This window comes from Leuresthes tenuis, unplaced genomic scaffold (assembly GCF_036924035.1).
Source record: "Leuresthes tenuis unplaced genomic scaffold, fLeuTen1.0.hap1 SCAF_7, whole genome shotgun sequence".
Lineage (NCBI taxonomy): Eukaryota > Metazoa > Chordata > Actinopteri > Atheriniformes > Atherinopsidae > Leuresthes > Leuresthes tenuis.
This window is the reverse complement of record NW_027325361.1, coordinates 16,363,096-16,385,199: the sequence shown is the minus strand read 5'-3', so window position 1 is coordinate 16,385,199 and position 22,104 is coordinate 16,363,096. Positions and strand designations below refer to the sequence as shown.

The 22,104-nt window shown below is 42.0% G+C and overlaps 1 protein-coding gene across 2 annotated transcripts; it reads right to left on the bottom strand.

Annotated features, from left to right (window-relative positions):
- Nucleotides 1-249: 249 nt before the first annotated feature.
- eps15 (epidermal growth factor receptor pathway substrate 15) lies at nt 250-21,474 on the bottom strand. Of its 2 annotated transcripts, none has more exons than XM_072389564.1 (25): nt 21,414-21,474; nt 18,402-18,443; nt 17,569-17,658; nt 17,419-17,466; nt 17,219-17,314; nt 16,913-16,975; nt 16,505-16,630; nt 15,480-15,539; nt 14,843-15,073; nt 14,440-14,597; nt 13,780-13,936; nt 12,746-12,828; nt 9,872-9,944; nt 8,615-8,776; nt 8,280-8,477; nt 7,629-8,033; nt 7,260-7,337; nt 6,828-6,990; nt 6,623-6,667; nt 6,146-6,540; nt 5,353-5,422; nt 5,159-5,229; nt 4,467-4,602; nt 4,105-4,310; nt 250-1,197 (listed from the first exon to the last, which is right to left on the bottom strand). In XM_072389564.1, the coding sequence occupies exons 1-25, from the start codon at nt 21,438-21,440 to the stop codon at nt 1,057-1,059; spliced, it is 3,324 nt and encodes a 1,107-aa protein (XP_072245665.1). In that variant the 5' UTR covers nt 21,441-21,474; the 3' UTR covers nt 250-1,056. The 2 variants fall into 2 exon arrangements, with proteins under 2 accessions (XP_072245665.1, XP_072245666.1); XM_072389565.1 differs by having other exon boundaries at nt 14,440-14,585.
- Between the last annotated feature and the right edge of the window lie 630 nt (nt 21,475-22,104).

Here is a 22,104-nt window from a genome sequence, read left to right as displayed (position 1 = left end):
GAGAGGATTGGATATTAAATGCTAGATGCTAACTTATGCTCCAATGCTCTGCAAACTACGGTCGTGTGCCCTAAATTGTAAAGCTATTCAAGGTGTAATCATGAGAAGTAAAGGATGCTACTTAGTTCCTCATCTAAAAAACAAACAAAGCAGGCGTTTCCCAAGAAATGTGGTTACAAAATTTCAAGGAGAAATAAAGTGTCTCTTTTTTGAAGCCGACTGTGGCAGACTTCATCTGTTTTAGCATACTGTTTTGTTTTTTTTCTCAGCATGCATATTACATCACACAGGACTGGTAACTTGCATTTAAAACATAGAAAGTCGTTGAATAATGCTGCCCTGATGAGGGAAAAGAAAAATCTCATCTGCTCTCTGGAGCAAATCGTGGTCACTTCATGTCAAAGTGACTTTTCTACCAAAGATACTTGAACTTGACATCTTGCCGTTCACATTTTCCCTGCTACAAAGTGGTTATTTCGGGGTATTAAAGTTTGGCTGGAAGAAAGTTTGGGAATTTCTGTGAAATTTCTACAAAAATCGGCAAGTCAAATGCAATCCCGCGACACCATCGCGAAACGGAGCTGAGATTCAGGTGTAGCGAGTTTGGTTAGCGGCTAAAAGTGGACTTCTCACAAAAGGCCATTTCATGTAGTTTTGAGTGCATATCTTAATAAATTACATTCTTGAGAGTTAATGTGGCATTTGTTGCCTGGTGTGAAGATCTCGGGAATCCTTTTTCACTACAATTCATTTAAAAAAAAAAAAAAAGAAATCCACCCCTGAGAACAGAACCTCCATCTTGGTCCTCTCCTCCAGACACTAACAGGATGGAAAAAGGAGGTACTGCAATGCCAGCAAACAGTGAGCAGTCGAGGGAGAAGGGCGTTTGAACCATTCAGTCATCAGTTTTAAGTCTCTACACAGTGGGGGTGGGGTCAGCTGCTGAATCAGTCCCCATTTTACTTTGGTGCTTTCTGGGCCGGGCCAGGTTGTGCAGTGCCGTGCCGTGCCGAGCTGAGCCGAGCCGAGCCAGGCCAGCGGAGGAGAGGAGCCTCCTCAGGAGAGTTCAGATTTGCTGAGAGCGATGGCGAGCTCCAGGTCTTCTTGCTCCTGCTGGGTGAGCCTTGCAAGCCGCTCCTTTTCCTCTCGCTCGCTCTCGCGCTTTGCCCACTCTATCATGTCTTCCTCGGTTGGATACTGCTCCATGAAAACAGAAAGAAATAAACACAAGCACACATTGGATGTCGTTTCCTCTGAATGCACATCTTTCTCAAAGAGGACAAGTTCGACTTGCCGTTTTTTTTTTTGATAAATCTGTGACAGGCAGCCAATAACGGGGCCCGGCCAAGCCGACTGGACCACAGTCAACATCTGGTTTCCAAATGTCTGTCTTTGAGAAAGGTCACGCCTCCGTTTCCCTGACACACAACTTTTATAACGACCATAAAAACACAGATGGCAGGGACAGCACCAAGAGAAATCCATTTGTCTACGTCACAGCGACAACCTTTGGTCCCTCAGGCGTATATCATCGCTGATTTCAGAGAGACATGTGATCAGGATGAAAGCAGGGACTGAAACGGGAGAGAAGCATGCAATCCACTGAGGATAAACAAGAGTCGTATGATCAGCGTCACACGGCCATTTATAGGTCCAGGACAACAAAAGGAGAAGGAAAGGAGCTGCAAAATAAACAGTCCACCAGTTAAGTTGGTTAATGGTGTTACAGACTGGACATGCACAGGGGCAGCAGCACGCTCATCACTTTCAGTGACGGACAAACAGAAGCCACACGGGTCATTCAGTGTGTTTCCAGCCATGCAAAGAAAAAAAATAAGACGAAGCAATGAGGAGCATGACGCACTTCACAACCATTTCAGAGCCGATGATCGCGGTTTGCAATATTCAGAGCATGCATGGTGAAAAGATGTAAGAATCATGCAGTGGATTCAAGAATGTTCATGCAAGCACTATCCCGGTTTTCTCTCAAATATGAATGGGATCAGACATCAGTACAGTACAATTCCAGAACCTCATACACAACCTGTTACACGTCTGATTTCTGGTCATTTTTAGTTCATCTTTCTTTCTTCTGCGCTAGTTTACATCATAAGAGACTTCAAACAGCCTGGTGTTTTGCAGGTTTTTAGTTGCTTCATCAGTGCGGCACACAAGGCATAGAAAGCACACCACACGGTAGCTAGTTTTCTGTTTTCTTTGCTTAATAAGTAACCCGCGACAGTCTCTCTTTGCAGTGGCACCACTGTATGCCTTAAAGGAAGAAGATTATTCACTTAAAACATAAATATAAGCAACAGTGTTAAGTATGGGCTCAATTTCTGATGAATGACCTAAAAACATGTAGTGATTTTTCTAGATAGATGTCACGGATACACATAGAACCCAGAGATGGTGCCCTTTATTCAACACTTTATTAAACGTCTTTAACAGAGATGTAAAAACACAAAGAGAGTATACAGGCGATCTGCTTTTCCACAACACACTGCTCAACACACAAAGGGTGAGACTGGAGTAAACTGATGAATGGATCAACAGATGGATGGACAGAGGGATGCATGAATAAATAAACAGAGGCATGAGTTCAGGGAGAAAAATAAACACTGATTTGAGGAATGGAGGAGGCGGTTGTGTAAGTGAATGACAGCCAGCCAATCAAACACAGTTAGTGCGTGCAGGTCAGGGTGTGAGGAGACAAATGCAGGGTGTGTGTTCATGTGACATTAAAGGCACGGAAAAATTAAATAAATCAATGTGGTCTTTTGGTATCGTCGTCCATCCCAAATTCACAGCTGAACAGTTCATTTCTATGCAGTGTTAAAGGGGAAGAGATGAGAGGATGTTTAACTATTATAAACTTACTGCTGATATCTCAGCTCAACACCAATGTGCAGCCACTGTTGTTTTTGCATTTTCCTCTGGCAATTGCAACTGAACCCGTTTCTTTTTCATTTATTTAAAAAAAAAAAGCTTAATATCCAAGTATCTTAATGAGTGAGAGGAAAAGAGGATGCTTTGTCGTCTGTGTGAGCAATGCAGTCATTACAGTAACTTGCACTCGGCTGTTTGCATACAAGAAAAATCAGCTGTTTTCATGATGGTTTTTAAAACAAAGGCAATTAAGCTGAGGCTTACAGGCTGAGGTATTAAGAACCATTTCATTCATTACGCAGGAATTACGCTGCAGGTCTGCTGAAAACCTCAATTCAGCCAGTGACGAAGGGTTTAGAATAAGCAATATGTTCAAATACAGTAGCATTTAAAATTTAGCTGACACGAGTTTATTCTTAAAAGTAGCATAAAATTGACTCTTTCCTTGAATACACTATTTTATTATACAATTACTCTCCCCTTTAACACGCTCGAACATGCATAGGATGTCACGTCAGTGTGCCGAGTTGGGATGGCCAACCAAAGCCAAATGCAAGCAACCTCTCATCTCTCCATTCACTGCCAAAATTTAGACTTGGTATCACAATGTGAGTGTCTTAACTAATTAACTAATTACCAGAACCTGTGAATGTGGCCATAAATAAATTTAATCTCAGTGCGGATTTGATAAATGAATGTATCTATATTACTATAAAGACAATTTCTGTACATTTCTTCATAAAGTCAGGCAGTGCAAATGTCAACCATAAGGCTTAAATGAGGTGAAATCTCATAAGAAATCAAGAAAATGATCAAAAATGGAATCTTAACAGGTTAAAGAAGCAGCATTGATAACAAGGAGCTAAAAATATTCACAAGCAGCAGGCGGAATGCAAGAAAAACAAACCCAAAACAATCTTAAGAGTCACAAAATTTTGTCAGCTTAACTCAGGAAAAGTTATCAAATGAGTAAAAAGTAAATGCAGCATTAAGAGCCTGTGCTATTGCATGAGACTTTCCATAAAATCTTTAGTTCACTTCTTTGGAGCTTTTTACTGGCAGTGGATGGAGTGATTTCAAAGGCTTGCCTGACTTGATTGGTTGTTGTTTTTGTAGCACAACTAGATAGGATTCATGAGCAGGAAAGAAGAGAAGAGGGTGTCACAACTAAGATTCAGGTGGAGGTGAGGGAGATGGCGAGAGGGAGGTGCTCACTTTGTCGAAGCTGGCAAATCGGTCAGCTTCCCGTACGTTTTGACGAGGAGGGGAGGAAGGGGCGAAAGGGTCGGCTAAAGGATCCTTGGCAGGCAGGGAGGGTGAGGAGGAAGAGGGGGAGAAATCTCCAGATGTTTGTGGGAGGAAGGGCCCTCGTCGATGGAAGGAGTCGGAGGACTCCGTCCTAGAGATGGACGATCTCTTACCTGATGAGGCACAGACAGTCGGATGTACACAGAAGGCTTGATTTCAATGACTGACCCAAGTTAATACAACCGTAAATGTCTGACAGATACGCAGCCAAATCTGACAAAAGTACTGTGATGTGCGCTTCTTTTAAGACCAGATGATCAAGCACTGACCTGGAGGTGGAGGGGGAGGTCTAGTTGGCGTACCCGTTTTGGGGGGCAGGGCTGGGGGCACATCAGAGCTGGCAGACTGGCTGTCCTCCTGAAACAGGTTCTTGTTGTTGATGCCAAACTGGTCGGGACCATTTGACTGGAACAGAAGGTTCACACCACATGAAATACAGGTTTGTAAAACAAAAAAATGGACTGGATAAGATCTCCATGATAAGAGCACACGTACAGTTAAAAACGCTAAAAGCTAAAACATGCAGCAGGCTAACATCAGACTCCACCTGGGGCAAGTGTAACATTACTGTGTGAAAACAGTGTCTCTGTTAGACATCAGTCTCAGTGGTGTGGTCCAGAAAAAGAAGAACACGACTGTCGCACATCTTCCTTTTTCTTTCTGATAAGTTACAAAGCTCTAAATCCAATATTGTTACACATTTGCTAAAATGACATTTCCTCCCAGCACAAAAGTCTGCTCAACTGTCCCAGCTGTTTCCTGCCGTAAACCACAACACACGTACATATTCGATCTTTCAGCTTGAGTCACATCGAGCTCTGGAGTTCACCGTGTTCTAATCATTCCTGCATCCTCCAAACTGACAAACAGTCATTCTTCAGTGTCTCACTTTCGAGACTTCATCATTTGGCTACTTTCTGTTGCAGTTAAATGCAGGATACGAGTCGACTCTCAAAATTACCTTTGTCAAAGCGCTGAAATCTGCGAAGCCCCCTCCGAACGACTCACTACCGAACACGGCCGCAAATGGATCTGAAATATGATTCGAACAAGTGACTTCGCCTGTGTTACAGAGAACACATTTGACTTATTTTAATTCAATAGCTGTAATGTTTACTGTCCCCAGAGGGGGGCGCCATGTCACAAGTCACATACCTGGATCCGATGAGGCATTCACTGTCGTACCACCTGGAGCAAAGGGGTCATTGGTTGATGCAGCATCCTTCTAAAGACAGAACAGAAAACACCATGCTGAGCTCAACAGAACCAGAACATCTACCACTAACAAACTGGAATTAAACTTGATGTTTTGTTTACTAAAATACCACCACTGCTGCCGAGCCCACTCTTTTAGAGACGACAGTATTTTCCACGGGTCATTTGGCTTGATTTGGAGATTTTTTTTTAATGCTAACTGGATGTTTTAGTCTTTTTCTTTTCAAAGGAGATCTGGCCAACAAAGTAGAGAACTCAGCACTACTACTGAGAACTCTAAACAGCTTATAAGAGAGCAGCTGTGTGAAAATTAAATCTTTGACTGCAGAAAAAACGTTTTTTTCCTCAACCTCTGAAATTATAAAAATGATAAATATCGTTAATTCACGATTGTTTAACATACATTTGTGGAATTTAGTAGAACACAAATGTCACACAGCTTCCTTTTCCTTTCCAAAAAGTTAAAAAGCTCTACATGCAATTTTATGACCATTTCTCAAAACCTTTGGCTTTTACCTGTAAAATATCGGCTGTATGCTTACTAAAATAATTACAAATCGCTCGGTGCCTGTGCAACCTTAACAGGATGCTCGTCGAGCTTCAGAGCCCACCAACGTTGCTCCAGGTCTCCCAGGGAGATGGACAAAAATGTTGCACCTGGTCTGAAAGGGTTGAAAATGATAGCTTCTCTACAGCCTGGAGAGCCAGTGCACTGTAACAGGAGTCCACTCACCACAGCCAGATCAGAGTTTGGTGAGGAACAGCTGAAGGGATCCGTTCCTCCATCTTGAGAACTAAAGGGATCCACCTCCCCCTCGGTTTTAATTTTTCCTCCAAAAGGGTCTGAATCAGCCACGTTGTTCCCTGTGGAGCTGAAAGGATCATTGGAAGCTGAAGTTGGATCGGTGGGTTTGGAGGCAAAGGGATCCGGACCGGCTGCCGGTGCTGCCGTTTCGTTTAGTTTGGCCGCAAACAGGTCTGGTTCGGTCATGCCGGGAGTAGTACCGAATGGGTCAGCTGAGGCAGTGAAAGGGTCATCTGAGGTAAAGGCAGTGCTGGAGGGCTGTGCAAAGAAGGAGTCGGCAGCAAAAGGGTCTGAGCCTTTGAATGGATCTCCTCCAAACGGATCTAATGCAAAACCAAAAATACTTGTTTGAGTTCAACTCCACTGTTCATCATCTAAAGTAAGAGCGCAAATCAGAGTATTTACCTGCAACATCCGTTTTTCCAAAAGGATCATCCTTGAACGGATCATCTACAAAAAGAAGAAAAGAAAATATTTATCTGACCTTTTGAATCCTCTGGGCATTCAACACCATCTACTCTGAATACAAATATTCTGGATGTGCAAAGATTTGATCTTTCCTGACAACTGGATCATCAGCATGAGCCTCGACTCTACTGTAAGGGCTTACGGTCAGTAAAGGGGTCTGATTGGAAGAAGTCTATCTCCGGCAGGGAGGGAGGGTTCGTCTGTGGTGGCATGGAGCGAGGCCCAACTTGGGGAGGTAACGAGGAGGTGGTTGTTTCTGTAGACTCTGCGGGCTCCTGTTTGTTCTCCGGCTCTGGGGAGTCGACCTGTTGGGAGGCCACAGGGCTCTGATGAAACTTCTACATCATAGTAAATAATCTGCATTTACAGAAAACTTTTTACAGCTTTTATTGGATATCTCATGTCTGTATGTTGTATAAACAGTTTTACATGGATTAACCAGGCAAAGTAAACATGGATTAAACACTGTGTGTGACGCTGAGATACGACAAAGACCAGACAAAAAATATATATAATCTGGAACTTGAAAGAGTTGAGGTTTAACTCAAGTTAGTTCAGTGGTCTGGAGCTTTACCTTTAGTGGGGTCTCCTTAGGCGATTCATCTAAATCATCGATTATATCAGAGGAGACTTCAAGTGCAGGGCTGTTTTCCTGATGAAAAACAGCAAAGTGTTACTTTTGGAAATGTAGTCTCAGGATTCATAGATAGTTTTACATCATTCATAGTATCTCTACAGAAATATGATTACACCATTTTGAAACTAGTTTCTGCTCTCGCAGACTTGTTGGGTACTCATAAAGTATAGTGTAGAGTGATTGTTATGTTTTCCTTATAACCTTCATATAAAACAGAGGCACTGCACAGTTATAGGAGGCAACTGTGAGTCACTTCCTTACATGGAAAAGCATTTTAACTAAGACCAATGTACATGTAGTTATTACCCTAACTGCGCTCTCCTGTGGTCTGGAAAGGCTTGGCAAACTGTTGTACAACTCCGAGGAGGCGAGACTAGTATAGAGATCATCCAGGGGATCAGGTTTCAGCTTTTCCTCCTCCACAGTCTTTGGACTTTCTTCCTCCTTCACTTCTTCCCCTTCTTTCTCCTTTTCATCAGAAGGTTCCTTCTGCAGACTGAAAACAGCAGCTGGTTCATCTTCCTTCAGCTCTTTCGGCTGGTCCTCCAGGAAAAGATCCTGGTGGAAGGGATCTTCCTGTTGCAGCTCTGCTGGGGGGCCTGCTGCTCCATTGACCATCACAGGAGAACTGTCCTCAAGGGCTCTCTTCCAACTGAGCTGGGCTGTAACAGACCTCTCCTCCACCTTAAGATCTTTTAATTTCTGTTGAACCTAAACAGTAGAGAGACGAAGAGAACAAAATAGTGTGGTTTAAGAGACAAGAGTTAAAAACAAACCCAGAGTCTACAATACACAGTCCCCACAGTTAAACATGCAGACTTTATGTATTAAAATACACTTTGGACAATATTTACACACATAACTCATTCCACAGCCCGTATTGACAGTACAGTCATTTATAGAACGGTTGCTTGATTTCCATCAAATGTCGGTGAGATTAAAAACTGAATCACTGACCTGTGAGACCTGTTTGAAAGAGTCATGAACAGACTCCTGAAGCGGAGTGAGTTGCTCCTGAGCAGCCTGGACCTTCTCCTGCAGTTTCCTGCTCTCTTCCTGCAGAGCCAGAAGCTCCTCTCTCGCCTGGACCAGCTCTTCCTCGTACTGACATATCCTCTCTTCCTGCTCCTCGTGCTCCGACTGCAGTGATGAGATCTGGAAAGACATAACCAAATTTGTTTGAAGCTGCAAAGCTGACTCAAGCCTGACTCTAACCTCAAACAAAATTAAAATATAACATAAAACCCTTTATAATTTCACTATAAATCCACCACTGTCCAAAGTAAACCTACAAGTTGGGTCTCTTGGTTGGTTTGCAGTCGAATGTGGGTGAGTTGCTCCTCCAGGGAGCCCTTCTGTTGGTCCAGTTCATCTAGAGCCTCTTGGACTTTCTGACGCTGAGTCTGGAGTCGTTGCAGCTCCTCGCTCTCTCTCGCCACCTCATCCTGAAGGTCCTGTAGTCAAAAAGCCAAAAAAAAACAGATCAAAACATACATAAATGGGTTTGAGCTCTCCCGTGCTAAACGATACAAAAACAGAACAGCTGCAGTCAGGAATACAAATTAGACTCTTTCAAAGTTTAAAGAAGTAACGTTGTCATGCATTTCTGAAGGGAGTCTGATGAGCAACAGAGTCTTTATTTGCAGGATTATGCTGAGCCCAGGAGTACAACATGGATGCAGCAGTCACAAGTTCATGCTGCTCTGTCAGTCACTGCGTGCTACACCGGCTAAGTCCACAAGCAGATACCACTAAAATGTACACGTTTTTACACGTGTTTACACGAGTTGCAGATGAGAACCTTTCAGGACTCCTGTGTAGGACAACAGAAGTCTTTGATTTGCAGTATCAGAAATCACCACAGATCAAATATGCAAACAAAAGATGTTGATGAAGGTGTTAAAAACAAGTGGTCTTTTATTTTTTGTTATTCTTCTCTGTCTGACTGTCACAAACGAGTTCTCCAACTCAGAAGAACATTTCGTCTTACACTGGGATGTCTGAAGACACAAAAAGGAAGAAAAAGAAATATGGCTACAGTAGAAATAGCTAACAGACTTGAGGCTATCCTACAATGCAGCCACATCAACATGAGACTCTCTCTCGAGATCCACCCTCATATCAGTCAGAATTCTCTAAAGTAAAGCAGACTAGCCCTTTAAGTCCCCAGCTCCCAAAATAGAGACATTGGCTCAGGATTGTGCTCAGGCTCAGCAGAGACCGACACACCTTCACAAGGACATCAACCTGCTCCTTTTTGAGCACCATTAAATCTATTTCTGAGCAAGCACCTCAGACTGAAGACTGAGCGCATTATTGATCTTGTGCAGTATTTTCGTCACAACAAAAGTGAGAAACAGCTTTTGCTGGCCGAGAGTTTCACTTAAAGGAGACACGCATGCATAAAGTAGGTCCACTTAAACACCAATGTAATAAGAAGTATGAGATATAAAAAAATAAGAACAAACAGCAGATAAACTTCTACCTTTCCTACGCCTACTGGACAGGAACGAGCTCAAGCTCACAACAGGCAGACAATAAGACGTTACCTGCACTTCACTGCTGCGCTGACGAATAGCCTCCTCCTTCTCCTTGATCTCCTCTTCCATAGAGCTCTTCTCCCTGGGAGTCCAACAAAAGAGACAGGAGTACTTTGTTATCAGGGAGAGACAGGTTAGACTTGGTACTTCTAACCCACCCAGACCCAGCCAGCTGTCTGCAGAGGATGCTTCACTCTGTCCTTGAAACACCACCATCTCCTCTCCCTGAGCCACCATGATCCTGTCATCAAATCCCAACAACAAAGATCTGAAAATGTTGTAGGATGTACAGTGCTGGAAGCGAGACGAGGATGCGTGCTGGAGAAAGTGAGCATGTGCTTGCCCAGTTCAATGTGTGGGAGATAAAGAGTAAGAAGCAGATGGCTGCATGGGGATGGAGGGAGGAAGAGAGAGGGAGGAGAGCAGAGTCATGATGAGCCAACCTACAACATCTATCATTCGAGCAGTCCTGTCTGCTTGTCCTCTATATTTCACCCAGCAATAGCGAATCCAGATGGGGTGGGCAGACACTCAATGATTAATACTTAAGAGTTGGGTAAGATGAGCCCTTTTTTTTTTCCCTTTTAAATGATGTGGTTCCTGAGATAAGGGAAAATAAGAAAAATGGAGGCATCCAACCAAACTCCAGGATGTCTTCTATTAATACAAATGATCAGAATCTGTATGAGAACAGGTTATAAAAATATGGCTTCTTAAAGTTTTGCCATTGCTCAATTTGCCCAAGGTTAAGGATCATTTGATTGCTTTGTTGTCAGTGGGTAAATTGCACCGTCAGGGGGGAAACTGAACATCTGATTTAATCTGAACCAAAAGATTGATTATGAAATTATTATCGTGTATTCATATACCCATCCAATGTTTTCAGCACAGAGAAAGCTTGGAAGGAATTAACACAAACACAAAAACTCGAGTTTGGCTGCCAGTAAATCTTTTCAGAATCAACACCAACATCTTTAGTTCATCAAATACTAACATAATCTTAATTTATTGTTGCCATGACTATGGTTTACACTGCAAATCCTGAAGCTGTGTACAGTCTAGTGTGCCCCCTAGTGGAAACGTCTGGTAAAACGTGCAGTTCCCGGAGAATTATGTGAACAAAGAGGAGAGTTGGTCGTAAATCCAATACTGAAGTGGTTTAAATTACAACAATTCTGCTGACTCCAGACCATCGACTTATCTAAAGCATCATCAAGTCAATGAACCTTTCCAATTTATGGGAGGTTATTATGGAGGCATTAGCTAAATCCAATACCTGTGACCCAGTTAGTTTTAAATATATTTCCATGACTAAGAAACACACATTATATTGCAAACATACTGCAAATTATTGTCCAATTGCAACAAAGAAATCACTCTCTAGCTCCACTCTCTAGTCCAAATAACCATCCTGAACAAACCAGTGGGTGGCATGATGGTGGCTACCTCCATCTGTTATATGCAGTCTGCGGGGCGCAACATGTCAGAAAGTACAGAGGAGTCTGTCGATAGAATGACTCATTAAAAAGGTAACGAACACTACTACTTCTCATTTTTATTCTATGCTACATTAAAGGAAACACCTGTCGTGTCATGTAGCATTTCTGCTAAAACATCCTTTATGTACCAAACCGTGTTAATTTATCTGTTATTTGTCTCTTAAGGCTTGTCAAGTTGTTCAGTATGACTTAATAGCAGAATGTACCAATGATTCATTCACATTTTCTTCTACTGTTTTAAGTAAGAAAAATACACCCCGAACAAAACCTTTTCATTTTTCATCCTGTTTGAAAACAATCCCTCACTTCAGTTTCACGTTCAGACGTCAGATCTAAAAATAAATCAGTCCTTGACCTTTGCCAACTAAAAATAACACTTTTCAAAACACTCTCCATTGTAATATTATAGCTCTCGCAACCAATCAAAGCACACAATTCATTCAATTATTCCAGCAGAAATGCCAACTCAATGAGTCACTCTTCGTCCGACCTTACCCATCATCATCAGGATCCTCATTTTCAGATGGCTGCGGCCAAATTTTCAAGCAGCTACACAGATGCATCATCTTATCAAGCTCCTAATTTTGATCAGAGTCCTGTCAAAAGCCGATCTCCAAGTCTTCATTTCTGTCCTTCTTCCTTACCTCAAACAGCTGTCACAGAGCATACACTTCAAAGTGCATATGTACCTAAAAGCGCAGGTGGGCTGGAAAGCTGATTTCTCACTTCTCACTCTCAGCTTTCATGAGGCTCAGCTTTTAGGGAACCTAAATGGTGTTTGGTATGAAACATAAATCTGGAACAGATGGTGGCAACGAGTGAAACCTACACTGTATGCACAAAACACTATGAATGCAAATGTGAATTAAAGAGAAAGATCTTTCAAATACAGCCCCACTAAAGCTATTGCTGGACAGACCTTACATCTCAGTGAAACAACAGCTACACAAATGTGCCGACCCAAGCAAAAAAAAAACCAAAAAAAAAAACCACTATTTCTGTGGCTTTTAGTGTTCAAAGACTGTCCGAGATGGGTGAGGCGTTTACATCTTGCTCACCCGAACCAGCACCCAGCTGCAATCTCAGCTGGAACATCCAGTCAGTGTGAATCAATATGACATCAAGCAGTTATTCAACACTGTGTCCTGCTGGTCAGTTCAGGATATAGCAACGAAACACCCGATTATTAGAACAGTTGCACAACACAGCTTGACTTGGTTACACCGACGTGTTTCAGAAGCAATTTCTCAGAAATGTAATGCCTCGCTTGAGAACATTTCGATGGAGTCAAAACAATGAAGAATATCTTAAGATCAACTTTCGTTGTCTTCAGTGAGAATATGGACCGTCTGTGCTTTACATAATTATGTAGATGAAAGATTACCTTTGTAGCTCAAAAATCTCGTTACTCAGAGAGTCCAGCTCCTTAATAGCAGAGAAGTCAGCTGCCAGGTTTGCAGCATTGTTCTGGAAAAGAAGAGAACGATTGGCGTAAATTCACCGGTAGAAATATGGAACTGAACAACCACGTTGTTGAAAGTACTGTGGACTGAAAGCATTTTACAGGTTAAGAAACAACTAAAATAAATCAGCTACACAAACAAAACAAACCAAAAAAAAAAAAATACACACAAAGCCACTAATGAAAGTGCAACTGGCCGGGGCAGCTAAACCGGTGATTGGTCCCAGCAAAGTAAAGGGATTTGGATTTGGTTGGACTAGAAATGCTGTGCATGATGTCACTTTCCTCTGACATTATAAAGGTAACTGCAACCATCTATATTCTGTTCATGATTGTGGATAGATACGTCAAACATACTTCAACCCTCTGTGAAAAAACAATTCCAAAACAGATTTGGTGCCGTCGATGCAGCACAAAAACCTCCAAGAAAACAACAATTTGGGGAAATTTAGAAAGAAAAAAAAAATTACTAAAGGAGGCAGCTAGTTGAGATAAATGACATGCGCAAAATTCTTAACAAGCAAAAACTCTCACTCAAGACATGAGGTGGCCAAATGTTAAAATGTAAGGCACAAAGCAGAAGGAAGAGCACCAAAGAGGAAATGAGAGAAACACACAGCTGCAAGCTTTAAAGAAGAATCCCTGACTAACACACTCTCGCCCACACAAACTTACTTTTGTATCTTCATTTTTCTATTGTCATGACTCACCACAGGCATAACGCATTCACTGCCCCCCCCCGGCTTATTCCTAACCCACCAAGCAATCGTACCATAATCCAAACCATATAAACTCAAAGGTTTTGACCCTCAAAAATCCCTTAAAACACGTGGGTCCCACCATTTGGGTTCCATAAAACACGCTGGACCCCACAAGTATAAAAGGCAAGAAAAAGAAGAAGAAAGGCAGAAAAATATTTTCCTTATTAATAGGCTTGAGCACTCAGAGTGGCTAACCTGCTTGATGTTTTGTCTGTCTGCCGGAGGGATCATTTCTGGGGACAGACTCTGTGGAGGTTCCAGGCCTTTTGTCAGCTTCAGATTGATTAGATAGAGCGCCAAAGCAAACTGTTCACGGTTCAGTTTTCCTATATCTCCAATGTCACAAAGCTCCCTGAGAACACAAACATGCAAGTTACATAAGAAAGTAACGATTTACACCTCAGGCAATTCCTATTTTCAATGGCCGGATCGATCATCATGTTCAGCCTTTATGGAAGTCAATACACAGGACAGTCACAGCAGGATGGAAAGTCATCATGTGAAGATAGAAATCAATGAGGTGATGTTTTACTCGTCACTTGTATAAGAGCACACGACGCAGTGCTGTTGTTACTGCAGCAGTATTACCTCATAATGTGCAATCATAGCTGAGTACAGGGGTATTTTCTGCATTGTCATATTTATAATCCCATATAGCTTTTCGATGCTTGCTTTGTTTTTATTTGAGTCAGTCTAAGCATTCACGAGGTCTTACTGGAGAAAAAAAAAGAAACTTTCTCCATCGCATTATTTCACAAGAACATTTAAAGAAAAGAAAAAAAATCCCCAAACAAAACTAATCTTCCGTGTTTGCAGAACTGGAAAGTGCACTGATGATTTGCTATCCCCACTTACCAAATACGTGCAAGCGTGGCAGAGGGGAGCCCAGTTTTGAGGAAAATATCTCTGACTTCTGGTCCAGACACCAAGCCGTCCATGTCGCCATCTGTCTTGTTGAACAGTTCATCATATTTGGTTTTGTCTGCTGGCGACACCACCCACTGTACAGGCACCTGAGGAGGAAATAACCCAGAACGAGAGGTAGAAGTCAGTAAAAACCTACGATGACCACCCAACCGCAACTTCAAATTCACTCACCTCCACATTCCCTTTTTTCTTTTTCTTTTGAAAAACACACTGAGCTATCCAGTTTGAAATCATCTTAACCGTACGTTGTTTCAGTTACGTTTCAGAAAAATAAAACATTCCAAAGCTTTTCTAGTACTATATGCACGGGAGAGACAGTTCCTGTACTCACAGGGGCAGCTGCTGGTGTTGGGACAGGAGTTGGAGCGGGTTTAGGAGGGTGGGGCAGGGTCTTAGAACCAGCATGGGAGGGGCGACTGTCTTTGACAGAGGGGGGCGAGGGTAACAGGGGCATCACGGGAGGCACTGCGGGTTTTTTCCTCTTAGAGGGTGGAACCAGAGGAGGCGGTAGGGACATGGGAACAGGCTCGCCCTCCAAAGCTCTATACACCAGATACATTGCCTGGGAAAGGACAGCATTAAAAACAAAAAATAAAATCAATAATAAAATATGATTACCCAACAGTCCCATAGTCATTTGATCTTCCCACTTTGATCTTCCAAGCACTGTTCCATTCAGCTCTACAGCCTGTAATAGTTTCAAATAGATCTATTATGTCTACAAATATACACACAAAAACAAAACTCAAAGCCATCGTTGGAGCTAAAAATGTCGATGGCGACGACCAGTAATAGCACCTGTTTTCAAACATGTCAGAGAAATCCTTAACAGTTCAGATGCAGAGAAGACCACCGGTGTAATGCACAGAGAAGTACTCCACAGGGTTAAATACGTCAAATAGAAGGTGAAACTAATTACACAACCGTAATCGATGCGTTTCTGTGTGTAATTTTAGCTCTTATCTTACCACAGAGAATTCATCTTTATCCAACATGCCATCCCTGTCGAGGTCACTGAGCTCCCACACCTTCGAAGCACAAAAACAATATTGCTGTGAATCAGTCATTGCGATATGTATGACACATCATACCGTGCCAAAGAAAGTTCAGAGTCACCACAGACTCTCAGTTCCACTCTGATGTGATATTCTATCCGTCTAATTCTTGAGCATGTCTTTTTTTCCCCTTCACCTTCTGCCTTGAGTCGTACAGCATGACTTTCTCACACCTTCGTATCACTAATCGCTGGAGGCTGTGTCAGCTCACATCCTTTACTGATCACAGGGTCAATTTGAAGCCACGTCTTTATTGCGAAAATGTATTTAACTTTCCTTGACAAAATCCAAGTATGAAAATCAGTTTCAGCCTAAATCAATGTGTGATTTAGACTATGGAAGTTTATACTTTATACCTGGTTGATGTGAACAGCTTACAGGGATATTACATATTATTACTACAAGGATTTTCCACCTCTGGACCGTCAGTGGGCTTGTATGAACACCAACAGTGGAAAACATCTGTATCAAACTTCGATTTCGTCCTAAATATTGCTGGTGAAAACAGCTATAAAACGGACCGTTTCATTTCAGCAAAAGGTGACTGTGAATGTGTTTTACAGCACTGCTTTGTGCGCCGACACCAACAAGAAGGTGCAAAGTTTCTTGTTTATATGCTTTTGACACAAGTGTGTCAACTGACCTGGGTATGAAGCTCATGCAGTGCAAAACTAATAAAAATGTTTAAGAAATTTCACAGAGCTTCCTCTCTCACCACATTCCGCAATTCTCCTACAGTCAACTATTTTGATCGGCCTTTAAAAAAAACCAACAATCAAATCATCTAAAACGAACCGATGCTGACAAATGGACAGGAGTGCCCTTCGTGTTACAGACAATCTCATAAGAATACGCTCTAATCAGATGTGCAATTAAAATCATAATTACTTTGTCAACACTTCAAACTAAAATTAGAAAGTCCTGTGAGCGTTTCATACCCTGCCAAGGATGTCCACAGGCAATTTGGAGTTGAGCAGGACGGGCTTGACCTTCTCTCCTGATAACATCCCTCCTACTGGACCCAAACTGTCAAAGATGGAGTCAAACTTCATCCTCTCCTCCGGCTGAGAGAAATTCCAAACAGCAAGACAAAGATGAAAGTCAGAGGATATGCACGCTGCTGTCGGTCAAACGGCAACTCTCGGGAATTTCTGATTTATATGAATTAACAAATATAACGGACTTTAAAAAGGACTTCACATTTAGAGTGGCATCTTAACTTATTTCACATAGTCACAATAATAAATATCAGGACTTCTTGTGTGATTGTTTAAAAGGAAAAAAAAAAAATGGAAGTCACAAATTAACACAACGCTGCACATTGAGATAAAAAGAAAGATCCTCACCTTGACGGCCCAGGGAATGTCAGTGGCCACTCCTCCTGCTAACAGCGGGCTACTTGTGTCATGCTGCAGATTCACACAAACATGTTGTCATTTGAATGTTTGAATGAAAAGTATAAATAACATTTAAAAAGCCAAAACAACAAGAGCAATCACGTGTCAACCACAGTGGGAGATAAAAAGGAGAATAAAACTTAGTTTAAGCAGCATGTTATTCTACAAACACTGACTGTAGAGTTAATACACTGTATTGGAAACTTCAGATTTTTTAAACTTAGCACACCAGAGATTTACAGCAGAAATACTTACAAATTTGGGGGGAGGAACAGCCACATTAAGACTCTTGAGTGCCACCTCCAGGCCATTCTGAGCACACGCCACTAACCGCAACGCTATGAAGAATTGCTGAGGGGAGATGAGGCATAGTGACGTAAACCCAGTGGTGATCACACATCCAAGAAGCATGTAAAAGCAACTCTTTATGATGCATCTCCACTTTGCACTCATACCTGTTTGTTAAGTGAACCTTTTCTTTCAGAGTCTGCCAAATCCCAGACCTATGGAGACATTAACGGTTTATGCATTACTTTTCATCCCTGTGAATAACAAAAGCCAAGAGGGAGGTGTTGGTTTTCAGATGTTTTTAAGTCTTTGCTCACCTTGCCCAGGACCAGGTCAGCCAAGCCTGACCGCTTCAGGAACTGAGCTGCATCAGCTGCCGCCACCCGCCCACTCCCAGTGGGATCCACCTGCGCATAGATGCAGGCAAACATGTCACTTCTATCGTCCATGTAACACTAATGAGACAACAAAGCTGCAACGGCGTTTGATACTAATGTGATCAAATGCTGGATCACTGAGAAATCAGCTGTGATCAGATTTGAATAAGCTCAAAATACAATGTGAAATTCAGGAAAGCAATGGGCGAATAAAGGAAGGGCGAACTGAACTGTGAGATCTGACATAGGACTCTCTGACTCACCCAAATCAATACAGATAAAAAAAGCAAAGCTATTTTCTCAGCAGTCTATTAGCTTAGTAGTCTTTTATGAGGCTCACAGGGGGCTTTGCTGACTTGTTGGTGAAGGGAAACATTATTAATTCATAGCAATACTTCCTTTATTGGACCCAGAGACTGGAACTGAAGAGAGAAATGATATCACTGCTGAGTCCAACAATACTGTTCAATAAAGCGGCAAGACATAAGATAAACAGTAAATGCAATTTAATTTGAAAAAATTCTCAATCTAAGTATGTCTCTGTCAGGCCACTCCTAATACAGAGCAGTGGAAACAATAAAGCAGTAATGAGGCATTAATAATCAAATAAAAAAGTGCTACAACAAACCAGAGAGATGAATATATTTTATGTAGGCCTGCATAAAAAGTCACCTGGCCAGGGAATAACATATAAAAAGCCTTTTTCTGTTACTGTGTTGCCATGGATACAATAAAATGATCCACCTTTGGGAAAATGCAGAATATTTCCATACCTGTCGATAGTATTTGTCATAGATGGGATTTCCACTGGAGAGCTGTTAAAGAAATTGAAAAACCAACATTAAGATTTTGAAATAAAATATTCACTTTAAAAGCCAGCCTTTAAATATACTGACACGGAATGACCCAATATGATGCAAATCTAGTCCGAATCGTGGCAGAAGTTAAAACAAACAAACGAAAATTAACTGGTACATTAGATTTCAGAAGTATCGTTCAACCTTATACCCACTTATATTTATGACAGTTGATTTGTTGGCCTGTTATAGAGCTACATTTACCAGCTAAATGTCGCAGAAACCGCTGAGGCAAAATAAGTGAAACAACTCTGCTCACTGTGCTGAATGATTGTCCTCTTTCAGCCTTTTGACCGATCCACAGTACTGCAGTTTTTTTTACAATACAGTTTACAACGTTCCGTGAGAGCTACAGGTAGGAATGGGCAACAGAGACTACAACCAGACAGTGTGAATATGTCCACAATTACTTTCTGTCTGATGGACTAAGGAAGATTTACATCCTTTTACAATAAGAACGGCTAACCTGTTCGTTATGGCTGACGAAAGTCCAACACACTAATCAGTTACCGAGACCATTGCCAAACAGTTTCTTTGGTCAATCAACATACTCAATTAACATCCAACACCTGCAGGGAGATTTTAAATAATCAAAGGATTGTTTGTATTTTTGGATGGCATAAGGTATACAAAAATGTCAGTCACAATACCCTACAGCTGCAGGACTGAGCGTATTCAGTTTCTAATCATGTACCAAAGAGGGGTAAAATAAACACATATTCAGTCTTTGGCCCATATGTAAAGGACAGAGTATGCTATGTTTGGCATTTTTGCTTGCTGAATTACAGAGTACATTATTGTAACAGTTTGTGGAAATGAATCAGCTGTGGACCAACTAACTGCTTTATTGAATGACAGCCAACTTATTTAATGCTTACAAGAAAAGATGCACTTAGAAAGTTTGTCCCCGATCCCCGTACTGAGAACTCGTAAGGCAGAAGGTTTCTGCTGAAAGGCAACGGCGATGACTTTGTGTGCCGACTTCAAGACACAGACTTCACTTCTGAAAGCTCATGGTCAGCTTTTGAAACTCACAAGTTCTCACTCACATGCAACAGATAATTTGGCCTACAGTCACAGCCTCCCTAAATACCCCTCTTTCCTCCCGCCTGTCCGCAGATGGGCTGAACAGGAAACAGATCAGCACTTCCTTTTCACTTGCGGCTGAAACCGACAAATGGTTGTTGAGGATTTAAATTCACAGGTGCAGGCGAGGAGGAAAGGAATGGACAGTAATGGTTTGAGTGAATCGACTGGGGAGTGGCCTTTAAAAGCTTTCTTGTGGAGCTTTACCACAGAGAGGCAAACCAGCATGCAAAATGATTCCACAGTAAAACAGTAAATAAGACAACAGATATCCATTAAGATGCCAGTCATGTAACAGTCTTAACTCAAGGTACAGGGGGGGGAAAAAAAGGGGAAAAAAAGTACAGCTTGTCACCATAAGATATCCATCAGCTTTTTCAACTGTCAGTTTGCAGTGAAGTGACTGTTGGCAAACACACACACGTACATACATCTCTCTGAGCTACTAAACTTTTTCTCTGTTACACACAATGGTGTGCCTGGAACTGTTGGTGGCAGTGACACTGTGGTCATTGTACTGCCAACTCTTAATGAACATTGGACAAAAAAAAAAAAAAACACCCCTCAATCATTCCCTCACTTAGACTCAAACAAAACTGCAGTATATAGCAAAGTACATCTGGGTGCAAGAGTTGAGGGGTCAGGCTAGTCTGCTCTAGAAATTTCAACAACCTAATGACACCCGTGGCAGTATAATACTCAGTATCAGTGTAAGCAGCAACACCAAACACGGGGTCAGTTTGAGGACTACCAAGTTGTGCCGTTAAGAGAACACCCAAAACATTTGCTGCCGGACAGAGTTAACAAAAAAAAAAAAAAACCCACACAGATATAACAGGTTTCTAACTCCTCTGTGAGAGATAACTGCCAATGGCAGACAGCTCCTGTCTGTTGTTAGAGGCTACAGTGGCTCAGATAACAAGGCTGTGACAGTAACATACTTATTAGACCTGGCTACTCCCTGCTAAATAACTCATTTACTGTGCACAGAAAACACTGCCCCCCCCAAAAAAAAGTCGACTATTTCGTTTAACTAGCAACAGGCTGAAATGACAGCAATGGAGGCTAGCGGCTACTATAGTTCACTTCCTCTTATTGGTTACGAAACAACTGTTAACATTATTTGAAGTTTGTTGTCGGCTATCAGTTGATGAAATTACCGCGGGAGCTAAAATGCTAACAGTTAACGCAGTCCAGTCCAGAAAGGTCAAAGGGAAAAACACCAAGTCAGTCAACGAAGCACGTTTCCTTCTAATAATAGTCGTATCCAGGCTGTATATTCAGTCAAACTATATAGAAAGACACACAAACAGCAGTGCCATCATAAACACGGGCTATAACATTGAATGACTGCAACTTGCTAATTGTTTTAGCGGAGGTTGAACTAAGAAAAAATGTCACAGTAAAGCCACAACAGAGGCACACATGAGTATCATGTATTACCCTCTCTCTGGCCAGGACCGACTAGCCTGCAGAAAAACGAGACAGCACAAATTATGATACAAACACCGCCCAACGAAACAAAGCTAAGTAACGTTAGCTACACGGCGTGTCTCAAGTTTGATAAAGCAGCCCTACAACAGCCCAACACTGCCCACAAACTAGCTGTTAGCTAGTGGGCTAGCTAGCTAGCTACGCCCTTACGCAGTCCCCAAAGAGATTAGATAGAAACTTTTCCCAGTCACAGCAGGACTAAACTTCCCAAAAGAGGGACGACGGTCGAGGAAAGCTCGCGTTTCTGCCTGCCCAGTTCAACTAACACTTCTGCGATATTTTCAAGTCAAGCCGACAGAAGCCTGCAACCTTTGCTATCGTTAAATTTGAGTTGTAAGACAGTGTTACCTGAGTAAGAGACAGAGTGGCAGCCATAGTGTTTCTGTTTCCCACTGCTTCCAAGCTGCGCTGCCGCGAGGCACAGACAGAGGCCGCTGAAAAACCCGGAGGTGGACCTAAACGACAGGAATCGATACGAACCTATCAATTTCCCCTCAAATATCAGGTGGCATACAAACCAGAACACCCCCCCCCCCAAAAAAAATGAGCCAAAGTTATCTAGCAGAGATGGAAGGTGCCTTTACATCGCCGAGCATAGATTAGGGTACTCAAATATTCTTCATTCATTTATTTTCTATAGCACCTTTTCACAAATGTCCTGCATAAAGTGAATAGTTAAATTGCCTCGTTGACACACCTGGTGGGACAGATCATGACCAATTCAATTAATTGGCCTCAGAGAAGTCCCGATTGTGTAAAAAAAAAAAAAAGGCGCATACCATTAGCTACTGTTTAGCCAACGATCAATCAGAAAGATTGTATATATTTGAGGATTTCATCATCTATATTAACTAGTATGATTGAATAAATTAGAGCATCTGGCGAAATGTTTGTACACAAGGAACAAGGCTGAAAACTGACATTGAATGCCCTCTTCAAGCCTTCAGGTTCACTGAAAAGAAAAATATCTTTTGTCAGTTTGTTGCTGCATCCACAAATCCAAGTTGAAACTCCACCATGCAAAGAAATAATACATTTC

Bases quoted from the DNA above. Each gene is read 5' to 3' on its own strand.
- eps15 (XM_072389564.1), bottom strand. From the start codon at position 21,440: ATGGCTGCCACTCTGTCTCTTACTCAG. The intron at 17,315-17,418 runs GTATGAGTGCAA...ATCTCCCCTCAG, and splicing joins AAGGTTCACTTAACAAACAG to CAATTCTTCATAGCGTTGCG. The intron at 4,603-5,158 runs GTAATTTTGAGA...CTTCTGTTCCAG, and splicing joins ATTTCAGCGCTTTGACAAAG to TCAAATGGTCCCGACCAGTT.